Genomic DNA, 25,560 nt, shown 5'->3' on the forward strand with positions numbered 1-25,560 from the left:
CAGGTAAAGATGTTTTACTATGGAGAACCCTGTAAATCTGTGTTTACTAAAGGAAATTGGAAATGGTGGGTTCACTTAAATGGCCATATTTTCATTAAACCTCAATGGAATTGGCTATATGTGGTATTCTTTTTCTCAGCATTGCATTAGCTTTCTTATTCTAAGACAAACCGTCTTTTCATAAAAATGTTAGTGTACTAAGTTAAAGGTACAAGGAACAGTTTCGGATAAAGTACCGTCAAAATTTTTGTAAAATTGAGAGTGACTGTACTTGAAGGTTTATCATTGTTGCGTAGATTCATGAAATGAATTTTAATGATTATCAATAGTTAGAGGGATGTCTCTTGTTGGAATTGGTAAGCAATATTAAGGCCCCTAATTTTAAGTACATGAGAAGCAGAAATAAATTGTGAAACTTGCGGCTATGACAGATATGTTGACTTTACAGTGAAATTGAAGGTTACAAACGGGAGGTTATATAACATGAAATGTAGGTGGATGGGATATTATATGCCTATTTAGTATTTACTGGGTATGAGGACAATAGCAAGTTTATTGTCCCCCAAGACAGCAAATATTTAATGAGGCAAAGCCAAGGGAAATAGTTGCTGTGGAATGGGACAATAAACTTGCTATTGTCCGAATAGTCAGTTAATTGGTATTTCATTATACAGAAGAAAACTTTATTTGTCAGCGATGCAGAATTTCTTGATGATAAACAAATTAGAGTTAAATCAAACTTTGTATTTAATGCGGCGATCTTATTAGGACAGAGGTGTTCCGAGTTTAAGGTGATATGGGACACTTCCATGTTGTGACGTATTGTTTATTGAAATAAACAATAAAATAAAGTGTAATTATATAAGTACATGTAGTTTCTTTTCAAAAATGGTCACCTAACTCCTTAGCACAGTGGGTTAGAGGGTTTACTAGGAACCTGTAAGTCATGAGTTCGAATCCCGCTGGGGTTTTTACAATTTTTACCTTTTCATATATTTTTAAAAGCTATTTTTTGGTTAAATATTGTAAAATTTGAAAATTCTAAACCGGTGAAAAGTTTTCAATTATATAGTACTTTAATCCACATTAATATCGACAGATGTCCCATACCACCTTAAAAAGGAGGGAAATCAAATTCTGCTGATGAATGGTTTTGATGACTATTCACCATGGGCAGATAGCATAGATACTATTTTGAATTAGAAAAAAAGGCATGTTTATGCGGGCGCCTTCTAGTGATCAATTTGTCCGTCTGTCCATCCGAGATGGCTTGACAGGATCATAGCTTCTCTCCCCTTGGCCCAATCTGGCTCATACCTCATCCACAGGGTTGCTTTGGTTGAAGGATGTGCAGTGACCTTGAACCTGTTTTTAGGTATAAGGTTAAGGTCATAGCAGAATTATATATATAAAATCCTTGTCTGGGGCATATCTTTTTTCCCTTTGGTCCAATCTGGCTAATACTCGCAGAGTGTCTCTATGGTTAAACGATGTGCAGTGACCTTGCATGAAATTTCTAGGTAACGGGTGAAGATCATATCGGATCGTGCAAAAATCCTTTTTTGAGAGCATATATAATTTCTACTAACCCCTATTTGGCTCAGACTTCACATAAGCAGAGCTTTTGAGTAAAGGGTGAAAGGGTGTGTAGTGACCTTGAACCTATTTTCAGTGAAAAGAAACTGTGAAGGTCATACCAGAATTATATTTTTAAAAATCCTTGTCCGGAGTATATCTTCTCTCCCTTTGCTCCATTCAGCCTCATACTTCACCCACATGATGCCTTTGTTCAAAATATATGCAATGACCTCGAATGATATTTGTAGATGAAGAGTCAAGGTCATATCAGATCACACAAAAATCCATATTTTAAGAGCATAGATATACTCTCCTTTTAGCCCCTATTTGGCTAATATTTTACCTTTACAGAGTTTATTGGTTAATGGCGTGCAGTGACCTTGAACCAAGTCTGTCAATGTGAAGGTCATAACAGATCTTTTTAAAATTAGTTTTAGATAGTAGATTATTTTTCAAATATTCTTAATCTTGGTCAGATTGAACAAAAATGCATGTATGTTAGGGGGAATGAAATTGAATTAAAAGTTCTATGCCAGCTGGAAAAATTTCAAGTTATAGGTCAAGGTCAAAGCAGAATTCTCTGAAATAACATAAGTGGGGCCCTTTGAAATGTTCACCATTTCAATGTTGTCTGGTTCATAGTAATTTTACATAGAAAATATTCACAGAAGTACAGTAAAGTAAACTTTACATCGATAAGTTTCTGACAATTAATGACGCAACCAGCACACAGTACGAAAGTTCAACCTTTTGAAAAGCAGTGAAGAGGAAAAATTGCTCAGAATTATGTTTTAAACAAAATTGATTTTTTACATAAATTTTAATTTTGCATTCTGGGTTAAGAAAAAAGATGTTAGTTCAAGGTAAAATAAACTTGTACTTAAAATGAAGTCAAATTTGTTAAGTCGTACTTAAACACATTTTTTGTTTGTTAAGTCGTTCTTGAAATGGTTAAGGGTTTTTGGTTAAGAAGTACTTAAAAACATTCGGATCATGTTAAGTTGTACCAAGAATCATTCGATTTTTAGGGTCTTCCGTTTCCAACGGAAGACCCTCTTGTTATTCTATTGTTTCTTTTTAGGGTCTTCCGTTTCCAACGGAAGACCCTCTTGTTATTCTATTGTTTCTTTTTATTATTATTATTATTATTATTCTTTTTCTTTATTTTTCTGACTTTTTTAAAGCTTAATATCTCAAAAAGTTTTCAACGGATTTACATGAAACTTTCAGGGATTATGAAACATCATCGTCCCTTAAAGATGTTAAATTTTTAACTATAACGTCACTTCCGTTTTTACGTTACGTCAATTTTTAAATTTAAAAAAAGTGATTTTGTCCAGGGCGTTTTTCAAAAACGCTCTAAGATAGAGACTTGGAATTTTCTGTGTTGAAGCATTGATCGTTTTTATTTGGACATAAGGCTGGAATTTAGTTTCCGTCACTTTCGGTCCAAACCGGAAGTATTTTAAAATTTTCGAATTTTCGAATTTTTCGTTTCAATTTCAAATGTTTATGAGGTTTGTAGAGTTGGTCATGCTGAATACAAAACTGAAATCCGTTTGAAAATCGGACGATGCATTACAGAGATATCGGAGTTTAAAAATTGATTTTTCCGGAAATTTTGATTCCGCGTCCTTGGTTTAAAAAATAGCGTAATGTTCAAAGTAAAATTAACTCGTACCAAAAATAATTGTTAAGTCGTACCTGAACACATTCGGATTTTTTTTGTTCAGTCGTTCTTAAAATCGGAAAGGTTTTTGTTAAGTCGTACTTAAAATCATTCGTATTTTGTCAAGTCGTACCAGGAATATTCGATTTTTTTCATCTTTTTATTTTAGTTACTCTTGTTATTGTTTTAAGAGCTCTGCTTCTTACAGGAACTTCAAGCTTTACTTTCGACATTAACGGAAGACCCACTCGTTGCTTTGCAACGAGCTTTGCTCTAGTTATTATTATTTTTTTTCTTTTTCTTTATTTTTCTGACTTTTTAAAAGCTTAATATCTCAAAAAGTTTTCAACGGATATACATGAAACTTTCAGGGATTATTAAGCATTATTGTGCCTCAAAGATGTCAAATTTTTAACTGCGACGTCACTTTTGTTTTTACGTTACGTCAATTTTTAAATTTCAAAAAAGTGATTTTGTCCAGGGCATTTTTCAAAAACGCTTCAAGATAGAGACTTGGGATTTTCTGTGTTGAAGCATTAATCGTTTTTATTTGGACATAAGGCTGGAATAAAGTTTCCGTCACTTCCGCTCCAAACCGGAAGTGTTTTAAAATTTTCGAATTTTCGAATTTTTCGTTTCAATTTCAATTAATTATGAGGTTTGTAGAGTTGGTCATGCTGAATACGAAACTGAAATCCGTTTGAAAATCAGACGATGCATTACAGAGATATCAGGGTTTAAAATTGATTTTTCCGGAAATTTTGATTCCGCGTCCTTGGTTTAAAAAATAGCGTAATGTTCAAAGTAAAATTAACTCGCACCAAAAATAATTGCTAAGTCGTACCTGAACACATTCGAATTTTTATTGTTCAGTCGTTCTGAAAATCAGAAAGGTTTTTGTTAAGTCGTACTTAAAATCAATCGTATTTTGTTAAGTCGTACCAGGAATATTCGATTTTTTTCACATTTTTATTTTAAGTTCTCTTGTTATTGGTTTAAGAGCTCTGCTTTTACAGGAACTTCCAGCTTTACTTCCGACATTAACGGAAGACCCACTCGTTGCTTTGCAACGAGCTTTGCTCTAGTTTTCTTTTTTTTCTTACAATTTTTGTGCACGCGATTTCTCAGAAACGGCTCGGCCGATTTTCATGAAACTTTCAGATCTGTAAGATAATGATCAAAACCTGATAGGTTTTTTATTATATTGATGACGTCACTTCCGTTTTTGAGAAATTGACGTTTTAGCGATTTTTAGGGGGGTTGCTTGTCCGTGGAACTTCTCCTAAACTATAAAAGATATCGAGTTCAAACTTTCAGGGATAGTAGACAAAAGAATGTAGATTTGTAATTTTATTTTCATTTTGATCTGTCTTGAAAGGCGCCGAAGCTCGCCTGGACCCAAAAATTGAAATGGAAAAAACGTCGAAATTTTTTCTGGTTTTCTTTAATTATCTCTTTTCTGAAAACTATTTTGTTAATACATGTAATGTAAAAAAAGTTTCTATTTACAGGACCTTTTCTTTGAAATCCAGAAAAAGGGGCTGGCTCGTCAAATAAGGGGTCCAAAGGGCTCTAAATTCTTTAATCTGTAGCCCTTTACTGAGAGATATTTTGTGAAAGGTTATAGAAGCGAATATGTTTATCTCACAGTTATGTATCCAACCAATGTAATGATTTTATTATGTGTTACGTAATTAAGGGTTTTTAGGGGCCGAAAGTCCAAAATTTCGATCACCCATATCTCAGAGAGGAAAAATATTTTGTAATGCAATACAGAAGAAAAGTTGTTCAAATTAATGTTCTTAACAATATGCAACCTTCAAAATTTCGTTAAACGGCCCCTTTAAGGAGATAAGGGATCGGCCCCTAAAACCTTCTTTGTCATATATCTCCAGAACGGTATCGGTTTTCTAAACACTTGTTCAACAAAATTTGTTTAAATTTAAATGACCTTTCACTTGATATCAAGAAAAAGGGGCTGGCCCCTCAAATAAGGGGATCAAAGGGCTCTAAAGTCTCTAATCTGTAGCCCTTTACTGAGAGATATTTTGTGAAAGGTTATAGAAGCAAATATGTTTATCTCACAGTTATGTATCCAAGCAATGTAATGATTTTATTATGTGTTACTTAATTAAGGGTTTTTAGGGGCCAAAAGTCCAAAATTTCGATCACCCATATCTCAGAAAGGAAAAATATTTTGAAATGCAATACAGAAGAAAAGTTGTTCAAATTAATGTTCTTAACAATAAGCAACCTTCAACATTTTGTTAAACGGCCCCTATAGGGAGATATGGGATCGGCCCTTAAAACCTCCTTTCTCAAATACCTCCAGTACAAAATCGGTTTTCTAAACCCTTGTTGAACAAAATTTGTTTAGAATTCAATGACCTTTCATTTAATATCAAGAAAAAGGGGCTGGCCCATCAAATAAGGGGACCAAAGGGCTCTTAAGTCTTTAATCTGTAGCCCTTTACTGAGAGATATTATGTGAAATGTTTTAGAAGCAAATATGTTGTTTCCACAGTTATGTATCCAACCAATGTAATGATTTCATTATGTGTTACGTAATTAAGGGTTTTTAGGGGCCAAAAGTCCAAAATTTCGATCACCCATATCTGAGAAAGAAAAAATATTTTGTAATGCAATACAGGAGAAAAGTTGTTCAAATTAATGTTCTTAACAAAATGCAACCTTCAAAATTTCGTTAAACGGCCCCTTTAAGGAGATAAGGGATCGGCCCCTATAACCTTCTTTTTCATATATCTCCAGAACGATAATGAATTTTTTAACACTTGTTGACAAAATGTGTTCAGAATTAGATGTCCTTTCATTTGATTCCAAGAAAAAGGGGCTGGGCCTTTAAATTAGGGGATCAAAGGGCTCTAAAAGAATGTTATCTATATCCCTTTAATGAGAGCCATCTTGTGAAAGGTTATTAAAGCTAGATTAAGTATAATACAGCTACATATCCTAACAATATGATGATTTGCTCTTGCGTTACCCAATTAGGGTTTTTAGGGACCAGATGTACGAGTTTAATATTTTCAATCATATTTGGAAGAAATGCAAGTATTTTAAAAAGCAATGTAATAGAACTAAAAAGCAATACTTTAAAGCATTAGTACTTCACTCCTTTTTCCATATCATGTTTTGATGTCGAAAATCAAAAGTTGATGATGTCATATTTTCTTCTAAAAATCGGACGGAAGACCTCCTCGTTGCTCGCAACGAGATCGTGTCTAGTTATTATTTTTTTCTTCCTATTTTTGTGCACGCGATTTCTCAGAAACGGCTCGGCCGATCTCAATGAAAGTTTCAGATGTGATAGATAGTGGTCTGAACCTGATTAAATTTTTTTTGTGTTGATGACGTCACATCCGTTTTTGAGATATTGAGATTTTTCTAATTTTTATATGGGTATTTTGTCTTCTGTTGTTCTCCTAAACTATAAGAGATATTAAGCTCAAATTTCTACGGTTGGTAAAGGAAAGATTGAAGTTTTGCATGATTGTTGTTTTGTATGTTTAGCACTACTGGCGCCAAAGCTCGCTACGGCTCGAAAATTGACATTAAAAAAGCGTCGTGAATTGTTGTGCTCTTTTCTCTTTATCTCTTTTCTGGAAAATATTTTGTTAAAACATGTAATGTAAAAAAAGTTTATATTTACAAGACCTTTCTGCTAATATAAAGACAAAGGGGCTGGCCCCTTAAATTAGGGAGCTAGAGGGCTCTAAAGTCTTTTAACCATAACTCTTTACTGAGGGATATTTTGTAATAAATTATATAAGCAAATATGTTTATTATACAGTTATGAAGCCAAGCAGTATAAGGATTTTCTCATATGTTACGTAATTAGGGGTTTTTAGGGGCCAAAAGTCCAATATTTCGATCACCCATGTCTCACAAAGGAAAAATATTTTGTAATGCAGTACAGAAGAAAAGTTGTTAAAAATTATGTTCCTAACAAAATGCAACCGTCAAAATTTCGTTTAACGGCCCCTAAAAGGAGAAAAGGGACCGGCCCCTAAAACCTTCTTTCTCATATATCTCCAAAACGGTAACGAATTTCTAAACACTTGTTGACTAAAATTTGTGTAGAATTAAATGACCTTTTATTTGATATCAAGAAAAAGGGGCTGGCCCCTCAAATTAGGGGACCAAAGGGCTCTAAAATCTTTAATCTGTAGCCCTTTACTGAGAGATATTTTGTGAAATATTATAGAAACAAATGTGTTTATCTTATAGTTCTGTATTCAAGCAATGTAATTATTTTATCATGTGTTACGTAATTAAGGGTTTTTAGGGGCCAACAGTCCAAAATTTCGATCACCAATATCTCAAAAAGGAAAAATATTTTGTAATGCAGTAAAAAAGAAAAGTTGTTCAAAATGATGTTCTCAACAAATTGCAACCGTCAAAATTTTGTTGAACGGCCCCTAAAAGAAGAAAAGGGACCGGCCCCTAAAACCTTCTTTCTCATATATCTCCAAAAACGGTAACGAAATTCTAAACACTTGTTGAACAAAATTTGTGTAGAATCAAATGACCTTTTATTTGATATCAAGAAAAAGGGGCTGGCCCTTCAAATTAGGGGACCAAAGGGCTCTAAAATCTTTAATCTGTAGCCCTTTACTGAGAGATATTTTGTGAAATATTATAGAAGCAAATGTGTTGATCTTATAGTTCTGTATTCAAGCAATGTAATGATTTTATCATGTGTTACGTAATTAAGGGTTTTTAGGGGCCAAAAGTAAAAAAATTTGATCACCCTTATCTCAGAAAGGAAAAACATTTTGTAATGCAGTATAAAAGAAAAGTTGTTCAAAATGATGTTCTCAACAAATTGCAACCGTCAAAATTTTGTTGAACGGCCCCTAAAAGGAGATAAGGGACCGGCCCCTAAAACCTTCTTTCTCATCTATCTCCAAAACGGTAACGAATTACTAAACATGTGTTGAACAAAATTTGTTTAGAATTTAATGACCTTTCATTCCATATCAAGAAAAAGGGGCTGGCCCCTAATAAAAGGGGACCAAAGGGCTCTAAAATCTTTAATCTGTAGCCCTTTACTGAGAAATATTTTGTGAAATGTTATAGAAGCAAATGTGTTTATCTTATAGTTATATATTCAAGCAATGTAATAATTTTTCATGTGTTACGTAATTAAGGGTTTTTAGGGGCAAACAATTTTCTAAACACTTGCTGACAAAATGTGTTCAGAATTAAATGTCCTTTCATTTGAATCCAAAAAAAGGGGAGTTGCCCCTTAAATTAGGGGATCAAAGAGCTCTAAAATCTTTTATCTATAGCCCTATAATGAGAGCCATTTTGTGAAAGGATATTAAAGCTAGATTAGGTTAAAAAAGCAAGAGAACTTATACAAAAACAATACAATAAAGCATTAGTACTTCACTCCGTTTCCATAACATGTTTGCTGTCGAAAATCAAACTCGATGATGTCATATTTCATTCTAAAAATCGAACGGAAGACCTCCTCGTTGCTCGCAACGAGATCGTGTCTAGTTTTTCTTCTTCTTTTTCTTCTAGACGTTTCTTTAAACTGTAATATCTCGCTTGTTTGTCATTAGATTTTATTCAAATTTTCAGGGTTTATTGGAAATGACAATAGCTTACCATAGCACAAAATGTTGTGAAATCGCTACTTCCGGTTTTGAGTTATTCCCCTTTGAATATTTTTTTACTGGGTCTCGTGTACCTGCAAAGGCTCCGAGTTGATCCGTAGCAAGTAGTTTTAATTTACAAATCTTTAATGTAGACATCTTGAACGTTGTCCTCCTAGTTTTACATGTTTGATTAACCCACGTTTACTTCTTAAAAAATTACATCGAAATTTATGTTTCAAAAAATGTTAAATTTTGCTTATATATTTGCTCCATAACTTTTTAGTTGTAAATTTTTTCTAGTCACATATAGAACAAAAGTTGTGCAGAATATTAAGAGCTTTCATTTGATACCATAAAAAAGGGGCTAACCCCTAAAATGAGGGGTCTAGATCCCTAAAAAGTCTTTGCCTCATAACTCTAAAACGGTAAATTTTTCGATATGGGCGTCGCTGCAAAAAATGTTGTTTGTGTCTTATCAAACTGTTTTTGTGTTCAGGTATTGCATAATATGAGGGTAAAAAGTAATACGTGTTGACCAGTTCTCGCGGCAATTTGGCCAAGTTAACGAAACTCTCCCTCGCCCGCGGCCGAGAATATCGGTCACCATGGTCGCGGCTGGGCTACCTAGCGGTCAGCGGTTATCTAATACACAAGAGTTGCGTCTCTCAAATAAGAGTTTATTTAGCCGCAAACTCAAGAATTGTTTTAGTTTTGATTACACATAAAAGTTTATGGACTAAAAGATTAGGTCTCAATTAAGAAATCATTCAGTTAATTAATAAAAGCAATGTCATTCTCAATCTAAAGCAATATCAGACATAGATCAATTGTGGGTTTCAAGTTTAAAATAAAGAACTTCTATTTGATAGAATATGGTCATTATACTGCAAACTTTTAAAATCTTCCTGGGTACTGAGCTGTGCGTTGTACCTTTACGTAATCTATCCTTCGTCCACGGCCGAGGCGATCAGCCACGGCTGATTACCTAGCGGTAAGCGGTTATCTAATACACAAGTTTTGCAAATTGCGACGTACACTTAGATGAATATGAACGTGTCTGAGTTTATATAGCCGTAAATACAAGAACTGTTTATGTTATAAAAGTTTGTCCATCTTGTATTTATCTTATTAAAAATTTGAGTGTAAGTAAATATTAATGAACGATATTACTCCAAATTGGAAACATCGTCAGACATAAATTAATGGTTAGTTTGTATATCTAAAAATGTTTAACACCCCCCCCCCCCACACACACACAAATATTAAATGATGATCATCCCTCGCACATGGCCGAGGATATCCAGCGCGAGTGGACAAGTGATCCGCGGTCGGCTCGTGTTAACGTTCTAATTGTACCTTATCATGCGTTCATGTTTCATATTTTGCACGGACAGAACTATATTTTATTATGTTTTCAACTATTATAGGTTAAAGAGGATAGGATAAATTTATTTTACTTGTACAGTTGATTAAGCATTGATTTAATTATACGATAGCATACAAGGTAGTTTAAAAATCAAATCAAATTATAATCAAAGTTCCATGTTACATGTTTGCGGTAGGTGCTAGCACGATAAAAGAATGTCCTGAATTGAGGCATTTGATGATTATTTTAAAGAATATTCACATGAGTTTTAAACAACTTAAGATTAGGTTCTATCAGCCACATATTAATCACTCTGTAGTTTTATTGTACATGGGTGTGTTCGTTTCAGTGTGGAAGCGAACTCATTGCTGCGTCCCCCCCCCCCCCTCCTCCCGCCCCGCTGACAAGTGCTCGCGCTGGATTTTATTTTAAGTTGGCGAAAAGATATCCAGATCTGTCGAAAATCATTTTTGGTGACTTCTCCTTATGTGTAACATTTTCTCCTCAACGTGTATCGTTTTCCCACCCGTTTGTTTATTCGGTCAGTCTGTGTTATTTCAATCGCCACGTGCGATCGAAAAATCTTGTGTCGCTTCTCAGAACATATGTAATTGAGTAACAGTTGGAAGGGTGCTTTTATAAACAGTGTGCGAAATTAACTTTTTTGTACTATACACAATCGGTCTACAACATTTTTAAAATCTATAGACCTGACTGATTTCCTATAGACCAAAAACAACAACAAATATTATTCTTCATTTGTATTGTAATTTTATTCAGGGTGAACATGGTGAAATAACCTAGTACTTCACAACACAATAGGAACTCTTACTATTGGACATGGTGAAGGGTGCCCGGCCCTAAACCCACACACAGTGACATTGCTGTGTAATGATTATTTTGTAATACCAATCAAATAAATTCAGATAAAGTAAAGGAAAATAGATATATAAAATACCCTATTCCCTTGAATACTGTAGATAACACGATACAAAAGGAAACAAAAGCGCAGAATCTAAGACAACGTCAGGAAAACTGAACGTCGGTCATGAATTCCAGGTGTGCAGTCTGGGTTCACGAATGCGAAAACTAGAATGGTGGTTTTTTCCAAGGTCTAGCACCTTGTGAATACATCAGTTTGTCAAAAAATGACATGCTCTGAATATTGTTTTTGACTTTTAAATAGCACATGGCAATTTATACATTCTGCTTCTTATCACAGTGTATTTAAAAAGGTATTGAGTAAAACGTTCAATCGACTAGACGATAGGCTGCGTTCGTTCTATAGACAAGTTGGTCTACAAATATTCGAGTTACTATAGACCGGGCGTATTTTCTATAGATTTTGTCTATCGGTCTACCGTTAATTTCGCTCACTGTATAAACAATAAGACTATTATTCGAAGTCAATCATCTTCACATTGAAGATGTGAAATCGTAACCTGAGAATGTGGCTAATAAATTAACCTGTTAAACACGCTTAACTTCTATAGTTATGAACAGATTAATTCATAATGTATTATAATTAAAAGCTTGAAGCCAAAGGAAATTTTGTTCTTGGGAAATACGACTACATTATGCAATGCAGTCGATCTCCATAGAAATCATCAAAGTACTGCAAGTGTCGACAGATTTCTTATTTCTTTGAAAAACCATGATAATTCACTTGACTTGCAGACTATAATATAGCGACATATCTGCCTCCCAAAAATATATGCGCTTCTCAAAGTTACACTTAAGTGAGATAGATGTGCGTTATTGGGGATTTTATTTATTGCTAATTGTATGAAAATTGATAAAAAAAAAAACAACTTTTAATTGAAGTTGTGTATTATGAGGTTGTAATGCAACTTAATTTACTTACAAGGTTAGCTACAGCCAGTGGAATACTAATTTTAGCTGAACAATGAATACCCAATATATTAAAATACAAGATAAATAGTTTCCAGAACTATAATACTATGCATGTGTATATGAAGGTTTCACCCTGATTTGTATGGCTGTAGGTGGGGATGTACATACAATGTATGACTGCACATACGGATTCCGGACCGTGGGTACAGACGATATCCATGATAGTCCTTTAATACATCAATGCGCAGTTTGATCTAGAAACTGGCCAGTTTCAAAACTTCTTCGAATTTCTCTAACACGGACTGTCTAATTCCTTCCCATAATTCCAATTTACGCAAACGCAATTGAAGTTTTTTTTTCAATCTAATTAGTAAACCCACTGATTTTGCATATGATATGGTGTCAAACGATTATAATGACTAAACTTTCAGTTCTTCTTTTGTTATAAAAACGTGTTGTGATTGAAAGCCTGTATATAAAAAGTTTTTTTATTTTTTGGAAAGGAAGAAAATGTTTAAGAAAAACTATTTGTCGAACACAGTTTGTGTAATCGTTTCAAAAATTCTTTAAAAAATGAGATATTTAATGGCAAGTTAAATTTTCAAAGGGTAGCAAGCATTGTTATAAACAGTATGTACTCATGATTCATATCAGGATTTGTATTTTTTTAAAACCGAACACGCCTACAAAACACGTAACCTTTTCTATGGGATAACTTCTTTATTTAAATCTTTCTAAATTTTTGAAAACTATGTGCAAGTTTAGAATTATTACGTGCTGACAAAATTTAGTAATTAGCCAAAATTGATGAACTTTTCTGCCGGGAAATGTGTGTCGTCTGATATTATTCAATGATACAAGTAGACTTGGACATTCAAAATAATATATAATCAGCTAAAAAAATAGATCAGCGGGAGAATTTATGCAAAAGCGAGCATCTAAATTTTACACCAGATGGTGCTGTTTCATAGAGACACCGCTATGTAACGTGAGTTAAATAACCTTATTTACAGAAATGAATATTACTTCTCTCGACAATGTAATAACATATATTTCCAACCCGCAGCAACAACGGAAGACCTACTCGTGGCTTTGCCACGAGCTCTGCTCTAGTTCTTCTTCTTTTTCTTCTAGACGTTTCTTTAAACTGTAATATCTCGCTTGTTTGTCATTAGATTTTATTCAAATTTTCAGGGTTTATTGGAAATGACAATAGCTTACTATAGCACAAAATGTTGTGAAATCGCTACTTCCGGTTTTGAGTTATTCCCCTTTGAATATTTTTTAGTGGGTCTCTAGTACCTGCAAAGGCTCCGAGTTGATCCATAGCAAGTAGTTTTAATTTACAAATCTTTAATGTAGACATCTTGAACGTTGTCCTCCTAGTTTTACATGTTTGATTAACCCACGTATACTCCTTAAAAAATTAAATCGAAATTTATGTTTCAAAAAGTGTTAAATTTTGCACATATCTTTGCTCAATTACTTTTTAGTTGTAAATTTTTTCTAGACACATATAGAACAAAATGTGTGCAGAATATTAAGAGCTTTCATTTGATACCATAACAAAGGGGCTAGCCCCTAAAATGAGGGATCTAGAGCCCTTAAAAGTCTTTGCTTCATAACTCTAAAACGGTAAATTTTTCGATATGGGCGTCGCTGCAAAAAATGTTGTTTGTGACTTTATTGATCTCATTAAACTGTTTTTGTGTTCGGGTATTGCATAATGTGAGGGAAAAAGTAATATGTGTTGACCAGTACTCGCGGCAATTGGCCAAGTTAACGAAACTCTCCCTCACCCGCAGCCGAGAAAATCGGTCACCATGGTCGCGGCTGGGCTACCTAGCGGTCAGCGGTTATCTAATACACGAGAGTTGCGTCTCTCATATACGAGTTTATTTAGCCGCGAACTCAAGAATTGTTTTAGTTTTGTTTACACATAAAAGTTTATGGACTAAACGATTCGGTGTCAATTAAGAAATTGTTCAGTTAATTAATAAATTTAAAGCAATGTCATACTCAATCTAAAGCAATATCAGACATAGATCAATTGTGGGTTTTAAGTTTAAAATAAAGAACTTTTATTTGATAGAATATGGTCATTATACTGCAAACTTTACAAATCGCCCTGGGTTCCGAGCTGTGCGTGTCTGTGCGTTGTACCTTTACGTAATCTATTCTTCGTCCACGGCCGAGGAGATCAGCCACGGCTGCACTACCTAGCGGTAAGCGGTTATCTCATACACAAGATTCGCACACCGCGACGCACACTTAGTTGAATATGAACGTGTTTGAGTTTATATAGTCGTAAATACAAGAACTGTTTTAATTTTATGTTATAAAAGTTTGTTCATCTTGTATTTATTTAATTAAACATTTGATTGAAAATGAATATTAATGAACGGTATTACTCCAAATCGGAAACATCGTCAGAAATAAATTAATGGTTGGTTTGTATATCTAAAAATGTTTAACCCCCCCCCCCCGAAATATTAAATGATGATCATCCCTCGAACATGGCCGAGGAGATATAGCGCGAGTGGACAAGTGATCCGCGGTCGGCTCGTGTTCTTCTACATGTACCTTACCACGCGTTCATGTTTCATATTTTGCACGGACAGAACTATATTTATTATGTTTTAACTATTATTTAGGTTTAAGATGAAAAATAAATTCATTTTACTTGTACCGCTGATTAAGCATTGATTTAATTATACGATAGAGTACAAGGTAGTTTAAAAATCAACTCAAATTATAATCAAAGTTCCATGTTACATGTTTGCGGTAGGTGCTTATAAGCACGATAAAAGAATGTCCTGAATTGTCCTGAATTGTCCTGAATTGAGGCATTTAATGATTATTTGAAAGAATATTCAATTGAGATTTAAACAACTTAAGATTAGATTCTATCGATCACATATTAATCACTCTGTAGTTTTTCTAATACATGGTCGTTCGTTTGAGTGTGGAAGCGAACTCATTGCTGCGCGCCCCCCCCCCCCCCCCTACTCCCGCCCCGCTGACAAGTGCTCGCGCTGGATTTTTTTTAAATTGGCGAAAAGATATCCAGATATGTCGAAAATCATTTTTTGCGACTTCTTCTTATGTGTAACATTTTCTCCTCAACATGTTTCACTTTCCCACCCGTTTGTTTATTCGGTCAGTCTGTGTTAATTCAATCGCCACGTGCGACCGAAAATTCTGTGTCGCTTTAGCGCACACAACTCAGAACACTTGCAATTGAGTAACAGTTGGAAGGTGCTTTTATTAACAATAAGACTATTATTCGAAGTCAATCATCTTCACATTAAAGATGTGAAATCCTTACCTGAGAATGTGGCTAATAAATCAACCTGTTGACCACGCTAAACTTCTATAGTTATGAACAGAATAATTCATAATATATTATAATTGAAAGTTGGAAGTCAAACTTTGAAACGTTGAGGAGAAAATGTTATAACCTTTTAATTGAAGTTGTGTATTATGAGGTTGTAATGCAACTTTATTTACTTACAATGTTAGCTACAGCCAGCTAGTGGAATACTAATTTTAGGTGAACAATGAATACCCAATATATTAAAATACAAGATAAATAGTTTCCAGAACTATAATACTATGCATGTGTATATGAAGGTTGCACCCTCATTTGTATAACTGTAGGTGAGGAGGTAAAGGTGTATCGATATACATACAATGTATGACTGCACATACGGATTCTGGACCGTGGCTACAGACGATACACATGATAGTCTTTTAATACATCAATGCGCAGTTTGATCTAGAAACTGACCAGTTTCATAACTTCTTCGAATTTCTCTAACACGGACTGTCTAATTCCTTCCCAGAATTCCAAGTTTTTATCAATTTTATAAATCAACCCACTGACATAGAAATAAGGATGTTGCATATTATTACATCGTTGAGAGAGGTAATATTCATTTCTGTAAATAAGGCTATTTAATTCACGTTACATAGCGGTGTCTCTATGACAGCACCATCTGGTGTAAAATTTAGATGCTCGCTTTTGCATAAATTCTCCCGCTGATCTTTTTTTTTGCTGATTATATATTATTTTGAATGTCCAAGTCTACTCGTATCATTAAATGATATCAGACGACACACATTTCCCTACAGAAAAGCTCAGAGATGCCATCAATTTTGACTAATTACTAAATTTTGTCAGCACGTAACAATTCTAAACTTGCACATAGTCTTCAAAAATTTAGAAAGATTTAAATAAAGAAGTTATCTTAGAGAAAAGGTCACGTGTTTTGTAGGCGTGTTCGGTTTTTTTTTAAATATACAATTCCTGACATGAAACATGATTACATACAATTTATAACAATGCTTGCTACCCTTTGAAAATTTAACTCGCCATTTAACATCTCAAAGATTTTAAAGAATTTTTGAAACGATTACACAAACTGTGTTTGACAAATAGTTTTTCTAAAACATTTTCTTCCTTTCTTTTTCAAAGCATGTTTTATATACAGGCTTTCAATCACAACACGTTTTTATAACAAAAGCAGAACTGCAAGTTTAGTCATTATGATCGTTTGACACCATATCACATATTTTCAACCCGCAGCAACAACGGAAGACCTACTCGTGGCTTTGCCACGAGCTCTGCTCTAGTTCTAAACTCCATTTTAAGTTTTATTTTGTCCGAGTTATACATGTAAAACACTTTCACGAGAAATATTTAAGATTCTTTTGGGTCAAATATTGCTTTTTTATGTATTGTAATTAAAAATTGTGGAAATGTGGGAAAAAGTAAAAACAATATTGTGTTGTTACTTGTTTTGATAATTTTTCAATTTTATCCGGTCTGAGATTGTTTAGGTTTATCTAATATCCGGAGGGATATTTTTATAATGAGAAAGGCTTCGCGCCATACATCATGGTTTTCTGTTAACCGACTAAACAGGGCTTGGATGTTTATAAACTGTAAGTGTCATGTCTTTGCATTGCTAAAAGTGTCGAATAATTACGTTACATTTTAGGTGCATCAGTTATTTTTACATGTCATATCATATTTACAGCAGAAATAGAGATTTGTGTATTGGCAGGACGTTAGCATTAAGTAAAACATAGATCGGACTATCTCATTATTTCTCTAACGTGATTTTATTCCAGATATTTTACAATTTGCTGTCTCGATAACTTACCTGAACTCTTTAGAAGTAAATTTGACATGTTATGATTGTTAAATTTTACAGCTAACATTACGTACATGAGTCACGCTCGATTTTTCTAAATTTGGCATAATGTGAAATGTGGATTGTCATGTTGATGTCTGCACATGTACTTATAAATGTTGTAACTTTTGTAGTTTCTCACCCTCTCCGAGGAGGCAATAAAACAACTCAAGTCTGAAGCTTGTTACTGCAGAGTGAGAAAAGTTTAGTACTACACATTCATACGCCATGGATATCGGTACATGCAGTCTACCAGATCGATATCTACGATCAGTGAGGACGCTTACTCAACAAGCCCTAATGCTGTTCGAGGACAAAGTAGAGAAATATAATGACAGACTCCGAGATGTAAGAAGAGACATTGAAACGGTGATTCTAGAATTTGAAGATGTCCGTCCAACGGAGGAAAATGTTCTACGAGCTATGAAGTCTGACCTTATCCACTTTGCTAATCAGTACAACAGTCTGTCCAATGAATATGTGTCATACTTAAAAGGAACAAGAACAGCAGCTAGCTTAAGGGAAGAGGCCTCACACAGGCTAGTTGCATCATCAGTTCGTGGTAAAGTTGACTACATGATAACTGAGATTGAAAGTAGACTTACGGATAATGTGCCATCCTACACACAATTTGCAGAAAGTAACGGTCAAACTGAAGGATTACCACTCCGTGTTAAAGAAGAAGTGGTGAGAAACTTGAGTTATTCTTCTCTCAACAAAAAATCATCTGTAGGAAATCGTAGGCATAGCGTCACATCTCAAGTCCCTTCAACAACTGGCTCAAACCTCAGCACTATCATCCAACGCCAAGCAGCTAAAGTGGGCCTGCAAACTGCAAAATTGGACCTGAAGTTTGCAGAAGAGGAAGCGGCGCTCCTAAGGAAGCAAGCAGCCATCGAAGCAGAGCGAAAGATTCTGGAAAGTCGCAAAGCAGTTGCTGTAGCCCAGACTACATTTGAAGCATTAGAAACACTCGCTAATGACACAGAAAAAGGAGATATCCTCGAAGAGTGTGCAGAGAAGGAGCAGTGTCAACAAGACACCTTAGAACGGACAAAACAGTACGTACGTAACTTGAAAGAAAATCGGGAAGACCAGGTTAGTGTTTCGTCCATAAGAAGCTTCAAGAACTTTTGTAACCCAAAACATTCCACACCGTGTGAGAAGAATCAGGACCTTACATCCAATCTGAACCCATCAGCCAAGCCATTCTCCCCATATGGGTTCGATCACCTCACGAGGTATATTGCCAAAAAGGACCTGATATCTTCACGTTTTTCTACTTATGATGATAATCCAACCCACTACTCATCATGGAAAGCGACATTCCAAAACATAGTCACAGAAGTACAGGCATCACCTCTAGAGCATCTTGATTTGCTCGTCAGATGGCTGGGACCAGATTCCACCAAGCAAGTACAAAGCATCCGCTCAGCGAACGTACAGGACCCAGAAAAGGCATTAAAACTTGCATGGGAACGCCTTGACACACGTTTTGGAAGTCCAGAAATAATTCAACACACACTTCAACAAAGGATCTTAGATTTTCCAAAACTTCAAAATCACCAGAGGAAAGAATTCTTTGATCTAGCAGATCTTGCAACTGAAATTGAAGGAATCAAGAGTGATGATCAGAACGCAATCACACTAGCCTATTTTGACTCTTCCTATGGTGTAAACAAACTTGTGTCTAAACTGCCATTCAATCTACAAGAAAAATGGACTCATAAAGCAAGTGACTATAAATTGCACCATAACGGACAGTTTCCACCATTTACTTACTTCACTTCTTTCCTTCAAAATATTGCAAAAATGAAAAATGACCCAGGATTTGTATACGAGTCAGATAATCAGAAGCAAACGCAGAGAAGTGGTGGACGAAGTGTATACCAAAGAAACCCCCCTCCAAGAAATGTGTCAACTAGAAAGACAGAAGTAGCTGTGTGTCAGTCAGATGTGACAATCTGTCCATTGCATGGAAAAAACCACTCCCTAAATGAATGCAGAGCCTTTCGACAGAAACCTCTAGAAGAAAGGATGAAGTTCATTCGCATGAAACAGATTTGTTTTAAGTGTTGTGCAGACCAGCGTCACCTTGCCAAAAACTGCAAATCCAAGGTGCAATGCAGCATCTGTAATGCTTATTCACATCCCACAGCATTACACCCCAACTTGATCCAGGATGAAGGGGAGTCGAGCGCTTCCAAGGTATCAACATCCTGTACACAGATATGTGGAACTACCCGTTCCACCAACAGATCATGCGCCAAGATACTGAAGGTTCGTGTACACCCTAAAAACAAACCGGAGGAAGTTCGGATTGTTTATGCCATAGTGGATGATCAGAGTAATCAAACTCTGGCAACTTCTACACTCTTTGACTTTTTCCATGAAAGAGGCCCAGAACATAACTACATTTTAGTGTCATGTGCCGGGAAGAAACCTGTATTTGGTCGACAAGGTGTAGGATATATTGTGCAATCTATGGACCAGACTTGCTCATTTGAACTTCCTACCCTTCTGGAATGTGATGAAATTCCAAACAACAGGGATGAAATTCCGACCCCCCAGATAGCACGTCAATTCACTCACCTGCAAGATATTGCGTCTTGTATACCACGGATAGACAACAAAGTGCAGATAGAACTGTTGATCGGCAGAGATCTTTTGGAGGTCCACCACGTGATGGAACAGAAAATAGGAAAAGTTTCCTTACCATTTGCACAGAAGCTTCCACTAGGATGGGTTATACTTGGCAGAGTATGCTTAAATAACACGCATGTCTCAGACACAGGATGAATCTCTGCCATTCAGTCAACTGAATGATAACTGAATGGTCTGGAAAGGTGACTGAATGGCACACATATGCCATTCAGTCACATTTCAGTAACCTTTCAGTCAACTTTCAATTGACTGAATGGCAGAGATTCATCCTGTGAGAAGTCGTTAACACAAACAAGACCTTTGTACTCTCAAACGGAAGGCCTACCCTTTTTGAGCCTTGTGAAAATCAGCTATTTGTAGTCAGCAGTGTTTTCCAGAAAACAGAACACGATGAAAAACTTGGACCATCCATAGACGATCAAAAGTTCATTGAAATTATGAATTCTTCCTTCAAGAAAGATGCAGATGGGCGATGGACTGCACCCCTGCCTTTTAAGGAGAATAGACCCATTCTACCCAATAACAAAACTCAAGCCCTTAAACGAGCTCTGATGTTAGACAACAGCTTTCGACGTAACCCAACGAAGCATCGTCATGCTCAAGATTTCATGCAGAAAATCTTTAAATCTTTGACCACGGGCATGCCGAGATAGCACCACCGATTTCAATGGATTCTGAATGCTGGTACCTACCATTGTTTGGGGTATACCACCCTAAAAAGCCTGACTCCATACGTATGGTCTTCGATTCTTCGGCCAGGCATGAGGGATTAGCATTGAATGATGTTCTGTTCAAGGGGCCAGACCTAACCAACAATCTCTTAGGAGTTCTTCTGCGGTTCCGCAAGGATGAGATAGCCATCACTGGAGACATAGAGCAGATGTTCTATAATTTCAAGGTTACAGAGAAAGACAGAGACTTTTTGAGATTCCTTTGGCACCCTGATGGTGATCTTGATACACCGCTCAAGGAATACAGAATGACTGTACACGTATTTGGAAATACACCTTCTCCCTCGATTGCGACGTATGGACTACACAAGGCTGTTCAACATGCAGACACAGATGTACAAGATTTTGTCAACAGGAACTTTTATGTTGACGACGGTCTGACGAGCTGTACCAGCGAAGAAGAGGCCATCAGTCTGATGAGGAGAACACAACAGGCGCTTAGCATAGGAGGACGACTTCGACTGCATAAGATTGCTTCCAACTCAAAAGCCGTTTTGCAGCAGTTTGTTAACGATGATCTCTCCAAAGACCTGAAACACCTTGATTTCGGATGTGACACACTACCAGTCCAGAGAAGTCTAGGAGTTTCCTGGGACACTGAAACCGATTCTATCATATTCCAAGTTTCAAAGGACCTGAAACCCTTTACCCGCAGAGGGGTACTGTCGACAATCAACAGTCTGTTTGACCCGATAGGATTCACGGCTCCTGTCACATTGCAAGGAAAGCTTTTTCTTCGGGAGGTAATGTCAACAGTGAAACAAGTAGGTTGGGATGAACCACTTCAAGAAAACTTCCTCATCCGTTGGGAAAACTGGGTAAACTCGCTTCAGTGTTTAGAGGACATCAGAATTCCCCGCATGTATGGCAAGACCTCAGTGACTTCAGCAGACGATGTCAGTGTCCATATCTTCTGCGATGCTTCAAAGGAAGCCATTGCAGCCGTAGCCTATCTTAGAGTCAGAGGCAATGTTACAGATGTAGGATTTTTAGTGGGAAAGGCAAAGGTGGCTCCAACACACGGTCACACCATTCCCCGTTTGGAGTTATGCGCGGGAGTCCTTGCTACTGAATTAGCAGAAACTGTAAAAGAAGAATTGGACATTGCAAAGAGTGCATTCCGCTTTTATTCAGACAGCAGAGTAGTTCTAGGCTACATCTCAGCTGAGGCGAGACGATTTCATGTCTATGTGTGCAATCGTGTGAGTCGCATAAGATCCTTTTGTGGACCTGAGCAGTGGGGCTACATATCTACTGAATCCAACCCAGCTGATATCGCCACCAGAAGTTTTAAGACTTCCAGTCTTCCGCATAGTGTATGGCTACAAGGACCAGAATTTTTTGTCAATGAATATGTTCATGTGAACGAGTATTTCCCTGTAGTCGAGGCGGATGACGATGTAGAAATCAGGAAAGAAGTTGTGAACCTGAAGACTGAGACATCAGATCCTCCAGAAAAAGTATTATCCTTGACTGCCAGATTTACGAAATTCTCATCTTGGAATAGTCTCAAGAGAGCTATCACAAACTTAAGGAAGATTGCTGTGCGCTTCCAAAGAGAAAAACAAAATCATCACTTACCTGTAGAGCAGTTCATCATAAAGGAAGTCCAACATGAAGTGTATCAAGAAGAGGTGCGATCAATCATGAAGGGGAGTAAACCACCTAAAAACAGCTCACTTCTTTCCCTAAATCCTGTCTTAGATCCAAACGGAATCCTTCGAGTTGGAGGACGGCTGCAGCACATCTCCACTAATCGACCATATGAAGACCATCATCATCCAATCATCATACCCAAAGGCCATCATATTGCACTTCTCCTAGTACGTCATTTTCACAGTAACATACAACATCAAGGACGTCACTTAACAGAATGTGCTATACGAGCAGCTGGCTTTTGGCTTGTGGGTGGAAAGCGACTAATCATTTCTGTGCTTAGAAGTTGCGTCACATGCAAAAAACTTAGAGGCAGCTTTGGCTGGACAAAAATGGCAGACTTACCTAGAGACCGTTTAGAGACCGGGCCACCATTCACATTTGTTGGAATCGACACCTTTGGACCCTGGCCTATTGTTTACAGGAAGACACGAGGCATGCAAAGAAACCATAACCGCTGGGCCATTCTATTCACATGCATGGTGTCCAGAGCTGTCCACGTCGAACTCATTGAGGAGTTAAGCAGTCCTTCCTTCATCAATGCTCTTCGCAGATTTATGGCCATTCGTGGACCTGTTAAACAATTCAGGTCGGACAGAGGCACCAATTTTGTTGGTGGTGTGAAAGAGCTAGAGTTGGATGCCCAATTTATTGAAAAAGGCCCTGTAGCCAATTACTTGAAGAATAACAGAATTTCTTGGATCTTCAACCCACCCCATGCCTCGCACTTCGGAGGAATTTGGGAATGTATGATTGGTTGTTGTAGACGGATCCTAGATGCCTTGTTACTACAAAACAAACATGATCTAACACACGAAGTCCTATCAACGTTTATGCTTGAAGTTTGTGCCATTCTAAATGCACGACCTTTAGTGCCAGTATCAACGGACCCAGATAAACCAGAGGTATTATCACCTTGTCAGCTGCTTACTCAAAAGAATCCTTTGGATGATTTTGACTTACCGAGCTGCGACCAGAAAGATGCTATCAAAAACCAGTGGAAGAGAGTACAGTATCTTGCCGACAACTTTTGGACCCGCTGGCGCTTGGAGTACCTTCACCTTCTTCAGACCCGACCAAAATGGGAATCGCCAGGAATCCACTTCAATAAAGGTGACATTGTGCTTCTGAAAGACAGTGAATCCCCCAGAAACCATTGGCCGATGGGAGTAATCGAAGAGGCCTTCAAAAGCGAAGATGAACTCGTTCGCAAGGTCAAAGTGCGGGTAATGCGAGGGGATACGTCCACTTCCTATGTTCGTCCGATCACCCAACTTGTGAAGCTCCTAGAGGTTAAGTGAGTGTGCCACCAAAATATGACAACGTTTGTATTCATGTGTGGGATCGGATTTATTGTATTATGTACTTTTACATGATATCGGTACCAGTTTAGTATCAGAATATTTTGTCAAATTTGATTATATTTTCACATATTGATATAGTTTGCTTAAATGTTGATTTCTAGTCAAAATCAGAAGGGGAGTGTGTTGTTACTTGTTTTGATAATTTTTCAATTTTATCCGGTCTGAGATTGTTTAGGTTTATCTAATATCCGGAGGGATATTTTTATAATGAGAAAGGCTTCGCGCCATATATCATGGTTTTCTGTTAACCGACTAAACAGGGCTTGGATGTTTATAAACTGTAAGTGTCATGTCTTTGCATTGCTAAAAGTGTCGAATAATTACGTTACATTTTAGGTGCATCAGTTATTTTTACATGTCACATCATATTTACAGCAGAAATAGAGATTTGTGTATTGGCAGGACGTTAGCATTAAGTAAAACATAGATCGGACTATCTCATTATTTCTCTAACGTGATTTTATTCCAGATATTTTACAATTTGCTGTCTCGATAACTTACCTGAACTCTTTAGAAGTAAATTTGACATGTTATGATTGTTAAATTTTACAGCTAACATTATGTACATGAGTCACGCTCGATTTTTCTAAATTTGGCATAATGTGAAATGTGGACTGTCATGTTGATGTCTGTACATGTACTTATAAATGATGTAACTTTTGTAGTTTCTCACCCTCTCCGAGGAGGCAATAAAACAACTCAAGTCTGAAGCTTGTTACTGCACAAATATCAAATCTATTTGTAACGACTTATCTTCTCTCCAAATTACAGAATAGTTACTGTATTTGAACAATTGAAATAAAAACATAACATGAAACACAGGTCAAATTTATGGCATTTTTTTTTAATTTTTTAAATTTTTATTTTTTTTAATTTTTTTTTTTGAATCATGGTAATAAAGAAATAATTAATAACCAAATCAAATCAATATGGTATCAGCTTATTTTATAACCTGATAACAAGATTGGATATGTACAATTGATGCAAATTGTTTACATCACAACCATGAAAAATAAAATGGAAATGGAATTAACATCTTTTTATTGTAAAGGAATATAACAGTTTTCTAATTTTAAATTTCGTTTTCACTCTCGTCATCAGATTCTGGAGTATTTCTTGAATTGAAACAGTTGATTCCTCTACATTCTCCACATCCACCTGAACACGCTATGTCATTTTTTCGACAGCTACATTTCTTATTGTCGCAGTTGGTTTTACAATTGCAGTGGATGATTTTCAATAGGAAGTCGGGTGCAGGTGGTTTGGACATTTCAATATGTAGAAGTTTACCAGTTTTAAGCGTCCAACCCTATTCTGTAGGATCAAGATCTGCCACTGATTTGCCTTTCCAGTACTGACACTGTAAGTAAACTCGCATTGAATGAAATATGGCAGTATCAGATGTTGGTGGAAGTGGCTGCACTTGGACCACAGCATTCCTTTTAGTTTTTGTCGTGAACTTTCTCTATCTGAGAATGTCTAAACCCTCTAGTGGTACCCCACCCTACAATTTTACTAATGCTTCTTCTCCCGCCTTTATTATATCTTCTTTGCTATAATTTTCTTGCAAAAATACAGCTCCTTGTGATTTTAGATAAATGTCAGTCATTATCTTTTTCAAGGCAGCAGGTTTTCCAATGCCACGCAAACGACTAGTTGTGTCACACCCTGTTAAACAGGTCGGGTACAATACCTTATATGGATAGCATTATTTAACACTTGACAGTATATACCTTAAACAGATTCTCCAATCCAGTGAATGAGTTGCAATGCATGACGGTTTACAACGTGTTTACGATTCAACAAACGCACGTGGTTTTTGTCCGTTTTATTCACAATATTTAATTGCTTGCCGG

General features: G+C 36.3%; 2 protein-coding genes across 2 annotated transcripts; both read left to right on the forward strand.

Moving 5' to 3' along the window:
- The first annotated feature begins 16,890 nt into the window (after nucleotides 1–16,890).
- On the forward strand, nucleotides 16,891–20,088 carry LOC117692446 (uncharacterized). Its single transcript, XM_034480232.2, has 2 exons — nucleotides 16,891–17,038; nucleotides 17,424–20,088. The coding sequence occupies exon 2, from the start codon at nucleotides 17,518–17,520 to the stop codon at nucleotides 20,086–20,088; it is 2,571 nt and encodes an 856-aa protein (XP_034336123.2). The 5' UTR covers nucleotides 16,891–17,038; nucleotides 17,424–17,517.
- Nucleotides 20,089–20,582: 494 nt separating this feature from the next.
- On the forward strand, nucleotides 20,583–24,429 carry LOC117685580 (uncharacterized). The gene is made up of 2 exons (XM_034460006.2): nucleotides 20,583–23,984; nucleotides 24,370–24,429. The coding sequence occupies exon 1, from the start codon at nucleotides 20,621–20,623 to the stop codon at nucleotides 23,639–23,641; it is 3,021 nt and encodes a 1,006-aa protein (XP_034315897.2). The 5' UTR covers nucleotides 20,583–20,620; the 3' UTR covers nucleotides 23,642–23,984; nucleotides 24,370–24,429.
- The last annotated feature ends 1,131 nt before the right edge of the window (nucleotides 24,430–25,560 follow it).

The sequence above is a fragment of the Magallana gigas genome, chromosome 4 (genome assembly GCF_963853765.1).
Source record: "Magallana gigas chromosome 4, xbMagGiga1.1, whole genome shotgun sequence".
Classification (NCBI taxonomy): domain Eukaryota; kingdom Metazoa; phylum Mollusca; class Bivalvia; order Ostreida; family Ostreidae; genus Magallana; species Magallana gigas.

What these genes read in the sequence shown, in the direction of transcription:
- LOC117692446 (XM_034480232.2), top strand. Translation starts at nt 17,518, where the DNA reads ATGGATATCGGTACATGCAGTCTACCAGATCGATATCTACGATCAGTG.
- LOC117685580 (XM_034460006.2), top strand. Translation starts at nt 20,621, where the DNA reads ATGGATTCTGAATGCTGGTACCTACCATTGTTTGGGGTATACCACCCT.